The sequence below is a fragment of the Mustela putorius genome, unplaced genomic scaffold (assembly GCF_011764305.1).
Source record: "Mustela putorius furo isolate JIRA1106 unplaced genomic scaffold, ASM1176430v1.1 tig00003962_pilon_pilon_pilon, whole genome shotgun sequence".
In the NCBI taxonomy this organism is placed as follows: Eukaryota; Metazoa; Chordata; class Mammalia; order Carnivora; family Mustelidae; genus Mustela; species Mustela putorius.
The window spans coordinates 13,025,248-13,038,767 of record NW_025422106.1 but is presented as its reverse complement, the minus strand read 5'-3'; the positions used below and the strand labels follow the sequence as shown (position 1 = coordinate 13,038,767).

At 35.8% G+C, this 13,520-nt stretch overlaps 1 protein-coding gene across 1 annotated transcript in view; it reads right to left on the bottom strand.

The window, feature by feature from the left end:
- BRIP1 (BRCA1 interacting helicase 1) overlaps positions 1-13,520 on the bottom strand; it is a 180,137-nt gene that overhangs the window by 160,217 nt on the left and 6,400 nt on the right. The window contains exons 4-5 of the mRNA XM_045070134.1: positions 12,135-12,308; positions 1,079-1,206 (exon numbers count right to left, since the gene is read on the bottom strand). Of these exons, the coding sequence (XP_044926069.1) occupies positions 1,079-1,206; positions 12,135-12,308 (302 nt within the window). The remainder of the gene's footprint in view (positions 1-1,078; positions 1,207-12,134; positions 12,309-13,520) is intronic.

The window sequence follows — 13,520 nt, the reverse complement described above, 5'->3', positions numbered from 1 at the left end:
GTCTGCTTCCCCCTCTCTCTCTGCCTGCCTCTCTGCCTACTTGTGATCTCTCTCTCTGTGTCAAATAAATAAATAAAATCTTTAACAAAAAAAATTAAACTAAATTAAAATCAAGGCTTAACTATGGAAATTAATAAAGATTATATGTAGAATAGATACACTACAGAAGAGTGCAGTTTTTGAGTATATTCAATTAGAAATATTAATTATCTATAAAGGATATGATAATTATAATAATCTCTTTATTTATAACTAAGTCTATCGAGGTCCCAGCCTACCTCCATACCTCACTGCCATGAACTCTATGCCACAAAATACTGTAGTCCTGTATGAAAAACACATCTTTTTTTTTTTTTTAAGATTTTATTTATTTATTTATTTATTTATTTGAGAGAGAGATCACAAGTAGGCACAGAGGCAGGCAGAGAGAGGGGGGTAAGCAGGCTCCCTGCTAAGCAGAGAGTCCAATGCGGGGCTCGATCCCAGGACCCTGAGCTCATGACCTGAGCTGAAGGCAGAGGCTTAACCCACTGTGCCACCCAGGCACCCCGAAAAACACATTTCTTATAAAATATTTAGTAATTCAGGTCTTTCAGTAATTTTTAGAAATAAACATTTTATAATGTATTGATATTAAAACTCAACAAGTAAGAGTAAACCTTGTCATTATATTAAAACTATCAATAACAAAAATATTCATAACATAAATATTCATATAAAAGATATTTGGGGCAAAAGAAAATGCAATCATTAGGTAAAAACAACAGAGTTAAAAAGTACAAAGTATCTACATTACCAGTGCATGCATTAAGTTCATATTTTACCATCAAATTCCTCATATATAGAAAAGTACCATGCCGTTTCACTTTAAAGACATGTTATAATGAATAACCTACTATAATAACAAACTCCTTTGTAATAAATAACTACATAAAATAAAGTTACAATAATTTACCATTTAATTTATGTCCATGATACAATTCAAGTAAATTCTGCAAGTGCCACTGAAAACTTGACTGATATTTGACTCCCATGTGCAGCGATAACAGTATCATTTCACTGCCAATAAACGGTTTACCTGCTGTGTAGTTTCTAAGGGTCGAATTCTTTTCTTCTCTACTTGAAAATCATCATTTTCATCTCTTTTTATGGATGCCTGTTTCTTGGCAGATAGTTTTGCAGCCAGCGTAGTTTTTTCAGGAGAATCTTATAGAAGAAGTCATAAAAATTAACAAAAAAACTTACAATTAGGCAGTTTTCTAGGAAAAATTTGAGTCAAGATGTTATGACTTCTCAAAATTTCATTAACATATTTAAAACATGAAAAGTTCAACATGCTTAAAAGCATTTCTTTACAAATGAGTTTACTTAAAAAAGATACAACATTTGAGAAATAGGCTTTCAATAGCAAAGTCCAATTCTGCTTTAACAGGTTTATGTTTTTGTAAATGACTCCCAATAATGTGGTTTAAAAAATACAACTATAAGTGTCTCACAGGAATATGTATTTCATTTATATAAAAATCTTTCTTTACAGTTTCTCAATGTTTCTTCCCCATTAAGCTTTTACATGTTCTTTAGGCTTGAAAATACAGTAGAATCAAGCTCTTATAATCTGTCCTTTAATGCCACTACTCTGAAGATCATCAATGACCTCTTAATCACCAAATATTAACCCACTTAATAGATGTAAACACTAGGTTTTTAAGAAGTCAAGTTAATATGCCCAATATGATACAGCTAGTAAGAGGCAGAGCCTGGATATAACTGATTCCTCCTGTCTGACTCCAAAATCCATCAGTCTAACTTCTAGGGATACAGCCAAACTTAACACTATCTTCTTAAAATACCGCAAACACAATTCCTTTTTCCTTAATTTCTGTAACACTTTTCTTAACTGTTCCTATACATTGGTTTCTCCTTTTCCCTAAATGTGAGTGTTATTATAAGTACCTTCCTTCCTCTCAGCTCTTCTCTATACATTCCCTCCACTCCCAGGGCTTGAATTCATTTAACGAGCATTTATTTTACGGAGTCCATACAATTTCAGACACCATGGAAAACAATGAAAAAGAAACAGCCTCAGGCCTTAAAAGATTTACAGACTATTAGGGGAGAAAGCCCTAAAAGCAAGTCCAATATTATTTTCAAAAACCAAGTCTGAGTCTGTAAAACCACAAGTAAATCTACGCTACACAGCACTGATTTTCAAGCTTTTTCTGAGAGGACTATATTTTTTAAAGAAATGTTGCTTAAAATTTTCAAAATAGAATAAAAGACCTAGAACTTCCCTGACTCATTGTCCTATCCCCCCAGCAGGCCATATTTTTTCCTATGACTCTTAGGAACACAGTTTAAATACCACTTATTCTAGGGGCACCTGGGTGACTCAGTCAGCTGGGTGATGGACTCCTGATTTTGGCTAAGGTCATGGGATAAGCCCTGTGTAGGCTCTGTGCTGGGCATGGTGCCCACTCAAGATTCTCTCTCTCAGGGGTGCCTGGGTGATTCAGTGGGTTAAGCGACTATCTTCGGCTCAGGTCATGGTCCCAGGGTCCTGGGATAGAGTCCCACAACCAGCTCCATGTTCAGCGGGAGTCTGCTTCTTCCTCTCTATCTGCCCCTCCCCCCACTCATGGGCAGGCGAGAGATCTCTCTCATAAATAAAAACTTTAAAAAAAGAATTCTCTCTGCCCCCCACCCACCACTCACATTCTTGAATCCTCTAAATAAATTAACACCACTATATTCTAAAATCTTAATGGTCTTGTCTTTCACACCTAGGTCTTTTGGGGGGGGTGCTATACAATTCCATTTTATTAGTATCAGACACTGGGCTTAAAGTTTTACATAGATCAGCTCCTTCTACCATCCCATGAAGTAACAAGTATTATTTTACAGTTGGGGAAACTGATACATAGAAAAATAGAGTAAGTGCCCCCAAGATAAACAATGGAATTGATTCCAAATTGGTTTCCAACATAATCCAATACCTTTAAGTTTTGATTTGTCTTTTTTTTTTTTTTTAAGATTTTATTTTAAATAATTCCTACACCAAACACAGGGTTGGAATTCAAACCCAGAGATTAAGAATCTCATGCTCTACTCACTAACCCAGCCAGGTGTCCCTTTTTAACTTTTTTTTTTTTTTTTTTTTAAAGTAAGCTCTATGTCCAACACAGGGCTTAAACTCATGACCCTGAGACCAAGAGTTCCATGCTCTGCTTACTGAGCCAGACAGGTACCCAATATCTTGAAGTTTTAAAAAGTTATCAACTAATGTAAGCCCACTGTGAAAGATGTAAGCAAATTAAAAGTATAAATAAGAAACAGTAAAATGCCATCCACTTCCCTTCCTCCCTTCCCACTTGCTCATTTCTTATTCTTCCTCTCTGAAGTAATAACTTTATCTTTCAGCTTGAATCCTTCCGGATGACTTTTTTCTTTTTATCTTTTTTTTTTCATCATAATAAGTGTACTCTTTTATCCCTATCCTATTTTCCTACCCCCCCACCCCCACCCCTCTTCCCTCTGGTAACCATTAGTTTGTTCTCTATAGTTAAGAGTCTTTTTCTTGGTTTGTCTCTATTTTCTTCCCCTTGGTCATTTGTTTTGTTTCTCAAATTCCACAAATGAGTGAAATCATACATTATTTGTCTTTCTCTGACTGGTCTAATATTATACTCTCTAGTTCTATATTGTTGGAAATGACAACATTTCATTCTTTAAATGATTGAATAATATTCCATCATATGTATATGATGGGATACTACACACACACACACATATATATATGTATATATATACACACACACATATACCACATCTTCCTTATCTATTCATCTATCAATGGATACTTGGGTTGCTGTTATAGTTTGGCTATTCAATTAATGCTGCAGTAAACATAAGGGTGCACGTATCCCTTTGAATTAGTGTTTTTGTATTTTGGGGGATAAATACCCAGTAGTGCAATTCCTAGATTGTAGGGTAGTTCTATTTTTTATTCCTTTGTTTTTAAAGATTTTATTTATTTGACAGAGAGAAAGAGAGCAAAAGCAGGGGAAAAGGGAGCAGAGGGAGAAGGACAAGCAGACCCCACTGAGCGGGGGAGCCAAATACGAGGCTCATTCCCAGGACAAGATCATAACCAGAGCTGAAGTCAGACACCTAACTGACTGAGCCACCCACGTGCCCTGGGGTAGTTTGATGTTTAATTTTTGGAGGAACTTCCATAATATTTTCTATGTGTTTGCACTAGTTTGCCTTGCAACCAACAATGCAAGAAAGTTCCTTTATCTCCACATCCTTACCAACACTAGTTTTCTTGTGTTTTTTATTTTAGCCATTCTAACAGGTATGAGTGATATCTAATTGTGGTTTTAATTTGCATTTCCTTGATGATAAGTGATGTTGACCATCTGTTCTCGTGTATTGGACATCTGTATATCTTCTTTGGAGAAATGTCTGCTCATATTTGAGCATTTTGTCTATCCATTTTTTAATTGGATTATTCCTTTTTGGGGTGTTGAGCTGTATCAATTCTTCACACATTTTGGATACTAACCCTTTTCAGATATTTCATTTGCAAATATCTTTTCCCATTCAGTAGGTTGCCTTCTAGTTTTGTTGGTTGCTTTCTTTGATGCACAGAAGCTTTTTATTTTGATGTAGTACCAGTAATTTGTTTTTGCTTTTACTTCCCTTGCTTTAGAAGACGTATCTAGAAAAACGTTGCTATAGCCAATGTCAGAAATTACTGCCTGTGCGCTCTTCAAAGATTTTTATGGTTTCAGGACTTACATTTAAGTCTTTGATCCATTTTGAGTTTATTTTTGTATATGGTGAAAGAAAGTGATCCAGCTTCATTCTTTTCCATGTGCCTGTCCAGTTTTCCTAACACCATTTGTTGAACAGACTCCATTTCCCATTGTATACTCATTCCTCCTTTGACGAAGATTGACTGACCATGTAACTGTGGGTTTATTTCTAGATTTTCTTTTCTATTCCATTGATCTGTGTGTCTATTTTTTGCTAGTATCATACTACTTTAATTACTACTGCTTTGTACTGTAACTTGAATTGTGGAATTGTGGTACCTCTAGTTTTTTTTGGTGGTTTTTTTTTTAAGATTTATTTATTTATTTGACAGAGAGACACAGCTAAACAGGGAACACAAGCAGGGGATAGTGGGAGAGGGAGAAGCAGGCTTCCCCCTGAGCAGGGAGACCAATTTGGGGCTCGATCCCAGGACCCGGAGATCATGACCTGAGCCAAAGGCAGATGCTTAATGACTGAGCTATCCAAGAACCCTAGTTTTGTTTTTCTTTTTCAAGATTGTTTTGGCTATTGAAGCAAAACAATGAAAGTTCTATGTCACATCAATAAGAGAAAGAATAAAAGCCACGTATCATTTCAACAGATGCAAAAAAAGCATTTGACAAAGTACAACATCCATTCATGAAAACCCTCTGCAATGCAGGTCTAAGGGAACACATCTCAACATAATAAAGACTTTATATGAAAAACCCACAACCAACATTACATTCAGTGGTGAAAACCTGAGGATTCCCTTAAGTTCAGGAATAAGGCAAGGATGTCCACTCTCATCACTTTAATCAACATAATACTGGAAGTCCTAGCCACAGCAATTAGACAAACTAAAGAAATAAAAGGCATCCAAATTGGTAAGGAAGAAGTAAAACTTTCCCTAATTGCAGATGACATAACACTATAAGAAACCCTATATAAGAAACTATATATAAACCCTTAAGACCACCAAAAAATTACTAAAGCTGATAAATGAATTCAATAAATTTGCTGCATACAAAATCAATGTACATAAATCTAAGCACAGAAAGTACAGAAATTCTTACAGATTTATAATGAAGCAGCAGAAAGGGAAATTAATGATCCCATTTACAACAGCACCAAAAAAAATAAAATAAAAGGGACACCTGGGTGGCTCAGTTGGTTAAGCGGCTGCCTTCGGCTCAGGTCATGATCCCAGCGTCCTGGGATCGAGTCCCACATCGGGCTCCTTGCTTGGCGGGGAGCCTGCTTCTCCCTCTGCCTCTGCCTGCCATTCTATCTGCCTGTGCTTGCTCTCGCTTCTCTCTCTATGACAAATAAATAAATAAAATTAAAAAAAAAAAAAAAAAAAAAGCACTGGAACTATAAAAAAAAAAATAAATAAAATAAAATAAAATAAAATACCTAGGAATAAACTTAACCAAAGAGGTTGAAAGACTTATACCCTGAAAACTATAAAACGCTGATGAAAGAAATTCAAGATGACTCAAAGAAATGGAAAGACATTCCAATTCCATGCCCATGGGCTGGAAGAACGAATATTGTTAAAATGCCAGAACTCTTGAGAGCAATCTATAGATTTAATGCAATCCCTATCAAAATACCAACAGCATTTCTCACAGAACTAGAACAAACAATTCTGAAATTTGTTTGGAAAAACAAAGGCCTTTCATACCTAAATCTTTCATCTGCCTGGAATGTATTTTTCTTTATGGCATAAAGTAGGACTCAAATGTAAATTTTTTCATATGGATATCTAAGTACCGCCTATTTTAAAAAGTCCCTCTTAGTCCTCTGCTCTGTAAACATACTTTTTTTTTTTTTTTTTTTTTTTTAAGTAATCTCCACACCCAGCTTGGAGCCCAATGTCGGGCTTAAACACACAACCCTGAGATTAAGACCTGAGCTGGGATCAAGAGCCAGACACTTAACCAACTGAGTCACCCAGGCACCCCTAGATGTAGTTCTATAAATAATCAAGTTTTGGGACACCTGGGTGGCTCAGTGGGTTGAGCCTCTGCCTTTGTCTCAGGTCATGGTCTCAGGGCCCTGAGATCAAGCCCCAAATCAGGCAGGCTCCCTGCTGGGCGGGAAGCCTGCTCCCCACGGCCCTGCCTGCTCCCCACGGCCCTGCCCTGCCTGTCTCTCTGTTTACTTGTGATCTCTCTGTCAAATAAATAAATAAAATCTTTAAAAATCAAGTTTCTAGATACATGTGGAACTGAATTTGGGTTCTCTATTGTTTTCCACTGGTCTAACATTGTGCTAATACTAAACTGTTTCAATTATGACCTGATTCTTGAAGAATGTCTTAGTCCTTTGTATTTCCATATATATTTTAGAAAAGATTTTTGTAATTTTTGGTCAAACTTGTAAAATACCCACAGAATGAATCTAGATCTTGGTTCTCAACTGGGGCACTGTTAGGCACTTGTAACATCCCAAGTCCCACTCCAAGGGACATTGGGAATAGACATTCCCGGTTGTCACAAAAGGTGGGAATACTACTGATATCTAGTGGGTTGAGGCCTAGGAGACACTGCTAAACATCCCACAATGCTTATGCTTGTTATGGGGGACGGGACAGCCCCCATAACAAAGAACTATCCCTTTCAAATATGATAGTGTCATTGTTGAGAAACTCTGCCCCAAATATATCAAGGGGGGAATTTGTATGGGCCCATTAAATTTGTATGGGCCCACCCAAAACAATAATTTAGTTCTAGAAAAACTGAATTGCCATGTGCCAAATAAGATTAACCCCAATTCATTTTTTTTTTAATCACATTATATGCATACAAAAAGGCTTATCTTCTTGTTCTTTATAGCAGGGAAGTCTGCAGGAAGTTTACCAAAGTCTTTAAAATATAAAGTTATAAAGAAATAACATCTATCTAGAATATATATATATATATTTTTTTTTTATCTAGAATATATTAAAAAAAAAAAACACCTCATAGAAATCAGTAAGAAACAACCCAATAGAAAAATGGGCAAACAAGTAACAGGCAATTCACTAAAGGAGATATTCAAACTATCAGTAAACATATAAAGAGATGCTCAACCTCATCAGTCACCAGAGAAATGCCAATTAAAACTCAGGCGAACACCACAGATGCACCACAACAGCTAAAATTTTAAACTGGAAATATTAAGTGTTAACAGGTATGTTGAAAAATGTAATTTCCAAATACTGCTAGATGTAGGGCAGCAGGGTAAATAAACTGGTTCAACCACTTTGGAATTATTAGCAATATCTATTATAGCAGAACATAAGCACACACTATGACCAGCAATTCCATTTCTAGGTATAAGTCTAATAAAAAAATATCCATTTGCACTAGAGTGAACAAGAATGTTCCTAACAGCATTAATAACCAAAAACAAAAACCACTCAAATATCTAACAGTTGTACAACAAATTAATAATGCTGTATTAGTAATATATAAAAACTAGTACTATATACAACACCACCAATGAATCATAGAAACACAATGTTAAGCGAAAACAGACAGGCAGTACAATGTGCAAGAGTACACATATAATTACATTCCTATAAAGAGGTAAAAATCATCAATGGTGACAGAAAGGAGGACAGCAATTAGGGAGGGCCTCCACAGTGTAGGTTATGTCCCATGTTTTTTATCTAGGTGGTAGTTACAGGACTGTTTACTTTGTGAAAATTCATCAAGCTTATACACTTAAAATCCACACACTTTTCTGTATTTAGGTTATTTCATATTAAAGAACTTACTTAAAAATACAGAGTATCAGAATACAACCCTGACCACATCTGAGTCTTCGAGAAAATATTCTAAGCAACTTTAACTCACAGTCACATTGAGCATATATTGACAACTGATTTTTTACAAAGGCACAAGGTAGTGGATAAAACAGTTTTTTCAATAAATGATGCCAAACAATTATATATCCAAATGCAAAATAAATGAACTTGGATCTATACCTCACATGATCTACAAAATTAATTTGAAATATCTCAAACTAAAAGTAAAAGCTAAAACCAGATTTGATTTAAAAAAAAATTTTGTACTTGAAATATATAAAGAACTCTCAAAACTTAATAAAAAAAAAAAAAGAAGATCTGAACAGTCATTTCATCAAAGATACAGATGGCTAATAAGCACATGAAAAGATCCCCAACTGTGCTAAGTGATTAGGGAAATGCATATTAAAAACCACAATAAGATACCACCACATACCTCTTAGAATAGTAAAAAAAGACTGACCATATTAACAAGGATGTAAAGAAATGAGAACTCCCAGCCACTGCTAGTGGGAATTTAAAATGGTAAAAACACTTTGGGAAACAGCTTGGAAGTTTCTTACGAAGTTAAACATAAGTGATCTAGTCACTTCTAGTATTTACCTTCAAAAAAATGAAAGCACATGTCTATAACAAAGACTTATACAGAAATATTCACAATAGCTTTATACGTAATAGCTTAAAACTAGAAACAACTCAAATATCCATCAACAGGTGACTGGATAAACAATTTATAGTAAGTTCATACAATAGAATATTACTCAGTAATAAAAAGGAACAAATTGTTGATACATGCAACATGGACAAATTTCAAAAGAATTATGCTAAGTGAAAAGCTAGACAAGTAAGCATACAAACTAAGATTCCATTTAAATAAACTTTAAAAATGCAAACCAATCTACAATGACGGAGAGCAAATCAGTGGTTGTTGGGAAAAAGTGAGTCATGGAAGCTTGGGAAAGAGGAATAACAAACGGGCATAAGAAAACTTTTGAAAGTTATGGACATGTTCACTACCTTGACGCTTTAAAGGAGGAACGCCTATATCAAAAATTACCAAAGTGTACCATTGAAATATATAGTTATGTCAAGTATATTTCAATGTTTGTTTAAAAAAAAATACAGGTTGTAGGGGCACCTGGGTGGCTCAGTAGGTTAAGCATCTGACTTTGGCTCAGGTCATGATCCCAGGGCCCTGGGATCGGGACCCCATTGGGGTCCCTGCTCAGCTGGGAGCCTGCTTCTCCTTCTCCCTCTCCCTCTGCTGCTCCCCCTGCTTGTGCTCACTCTTTCTCAAATAAATAAATAAAATCTTAAAAAACAGGCTGTATATAAACCTAAACCAGAATTTCTATAATTATCTCAAAATCAATTCCATTCATTCATACAACAAATATTTATCTAGCCCCTACCACATGTCAGGCACTCTGTTAGGTACTAAAAATACAACGATAATAGAAAGGGGGTGGTTGGGTTATGAACATTGGGAGGGTATGTGCTATGATGAGTGCTGTGAAATGCGTAAACACAATTCACAGACCTTTACCCCTGGGGCAAATAATACATTATATGTTAATAAAATTAATTAAAAAAAAAAAACAATGATAAGCAAACTGACATGGTCCCTGACCTCAGAATATAGTCTGCTATGGGAAGCAGAGCTTGACAAATGATGTACACAGAAATACAGATAATACAAACTGTGACAAGTGCTATGAAGGAGAGGTGCACGATGAGAAGACAGAATAGGGAAACCAAATCTAGTCCTGACAGAAAGGTCAGTATGGCTCCTTCAAGGAAATGATATTTAAGCTGAGACCTAAAGGAAATTCAGGATAACAAAGGGAAGATGGGACTTTCCTCAGAATAAATACTAACATAAGCAAAGTCTCTGAGGTAGGCGAAAGCATGATCCTCTTAAGGAATGGAAAGAAAAGCCAAAACTGCTAAGGGTCGAAACAGTATAGACAACACTATTGGTCAATTCTCCATCATGTATTCAACCACTTCTTCCTCATTCGTAACAGAATCATATTTTAGTTCAAGTATCTACCCTCCTCCATATATGGTCATATGTTTTAGAGGAAGATAACTCCATCCTTTGTTTTAGAAGTGGATACTATTTACGGCACCTGGATGGTGGTGGGTTAAGTGCCTGATTCTTGATTTCGGCTCAGGTTGTGATCTCAGGGTTATGAGACAGTGTCCTATGTGGGGCTCCGTTCTCCTCAGGAGTTTGCTTGAGATAAATAAATAAATAAAATCTTTTTTTTTTTAAAGATTTTATTTATTTATTTGACAGACAGAAATCACAAGTAGGCAGAGAGGCAAGCAAAGAGAGAGGGGGAAGTAGGCTCCCCGCTAAGCAGAGAGCCCAATGCAGGGCTCGATCCCAGGACCCTGGGATCATGACCTGAGCTGAAGGCAGAGGCTTTAACCCACTGAGCCACCCAGGCGCCCTTAAATAAAATCTTAAAAAACACAAAAAAGAGAAGTGGATGCCCTTTAGACTTAAGTCAGTTATGGCAATCTCCTTTCTTCCTGCCAGTGAATAAAGGATGACATAAAAGCAGGAAAAGAAGTTTTTACGTGCTCTAACCACGAGATGGCACTTTGGATTAGGGAGCTATCAATGGAGATAAGAGGTTTTCATGGAGAAATAAGGAAGAACAAGATGTATAGGATGTCTCCTAGGTTTTTGGCTTAGATAAAGAATGGTTAATCCTTTCCATATACTCAACGCCAAAGAAATATTTTTAAAAATTAATAATCTTGTGATATTCTTAGTACACTTATCTTAAATCTAGTATGAACTGTTTAAGGATCATATTTAAAACATACCTGATTCTCTACTCAGCCATAAAAAAGGATGAAATTTGGCATTTGTGACAACATGGACGGACCTAGAGAGTATTATGCTAAAGAAATAAGCCAGACAGATGAAAGAAAAATACCACATGATTTCACTTATGTGGGGAATCTAAAAAACAAATGAATAAACAACAAAAAAAGCAGAAACAGATCCATAATCACAGAGAACAAACTATGGTTGCCAGAGAGAAATGGAAGATACAGGCTTCCAGTTACAGAATGAATAAGTCACAGGGATAAAAGGTACAGCACAGGAATATAGTCAATGACACTGTAATGACATAAGGCAATGGATGGTAGACACACTTGTGATGGGCACAGAATAACACCTAGACTTGTTGAATCACTATGTTGTACACCTGAAACTAATGTATTAATACAGTATGTCAATTATACTCCAATTATAAAAACTATGTATATAAAAAGAAAAAAAAAAGCTAGCAAAACAAAAATTTAAGCTAGCAAAATGTCTGCATAAATTAAAAGTCAATCCAAGAATAAAATAGTACAAGGCTATCTATCATATGTGTTACCTAAAAATAATTCCAGAGAAATTAGGTGGAGATACATAGTCAATTATGCTAAGCAAATGTATCTTAGTTAAGTCTCACAACAGCAATAATTAAGACGACTACATATACCAACAGAGCCAGGCAAAAATATAAACTACCTTGATAAGTTGATGAAGTGTCATTTCTTTCAGAAGGTGGTGTACTTGGACTGTTGAAATGATGTGAAGTTCCTTTGTTCAAGTCAATGTTTGTAAAATTCTTTGAATGGCATGCACAACAACATGATGATGGTACTTCAGGTTTTTTACTTAAGCTTTCATCCACTGGCTTCCCTAAAAAAAAAAAAAATGAAAGAACCCAAGTTGTAATAGTTCTCATTTAAAAAAACATTTAAAAGGGACGCCTGGGTGGCTCAGTTGGTTAAGCAGCTGCCTTCGGCTCAGGTCATGATCCCAGCGTCCTGGGATCGAGTCCCACATCGGGCTCCTTGCTCAGCAGGGAGCCTGCTTCTCCCTCTGCCTCTGCCTGCCATTCTGTCTGCCTGTGCTCGCTCTCCCCCGCCCTCTGATAAATAAATAAAATCTTTAAATAAATAAATAAATAAATAAAAATAAATAAAAAACATTTAAAAAACTGCAACTAGGATGAGAAACCACCCAATTTGCCCAAGATTGGGAAGTTTCCTAAGATACAAGATTGTCATTGCTAAAACTGGAAAAGTACCTGGCAGATCTGGGCAAACTGGTCACCCTGTCTCCAGCATCAAATTACAACAAGAGAGAAATACCTACACTAGAAACGCTTATAGAGAAGTTAACATCAATTTAATCATTTGTAAAAATCTGATAATAGTCAAAGATTAATAATATTAACTAGCTGGGTATTTATATTGAGATTTATTAAAATATTAAGCAGGGAAGATTAAAATAAAGACCTAAAGTATATTCTTAATTACTACTATTTCCCTGAAGAAATAAAGCTCAATACATTAAATAATGTAAATACATAAGGCCTACATAATTTCGATTTTATATATCTATTTCAAATAGAAACATGTTTCATGATATATCAATTCTTTTTTTTTTTTAAGATTTTATCTATTTGACACACAGAGAGAGATCACAAGTAGGCAGAGAGGCAGGCAGAGAGAGGGGGGAAGCAGACTCCCCACTAAGCAGAGAGCCTGATGTGGAACTCCATCCCAGGACCCTGAGATCATGACCTGAGCCAAAGGCAGAGGCTTAACCCACTGAGCCACCCAGGTGCCCCTGATGTATCGATTCTACTACATGTACCAAAATCTATTTTAAGATCAACATTCAAATAAAACAGGTAATTTTTAATACTTAAACAGAATACATTTTTGCTATTACATAATTGTAATAGCAGTCTACATTGTGTGCCTACATGTATACTACACCAGATCTTAGCCAAAAGGCCAAGAAACAATTGCCCACATATACAAAAACATAATTCATAGATACTAAAAAAAGCGAAGTTATTTTCTATGAACAGTATTGACATTATTTTCCCATCTGTACTAC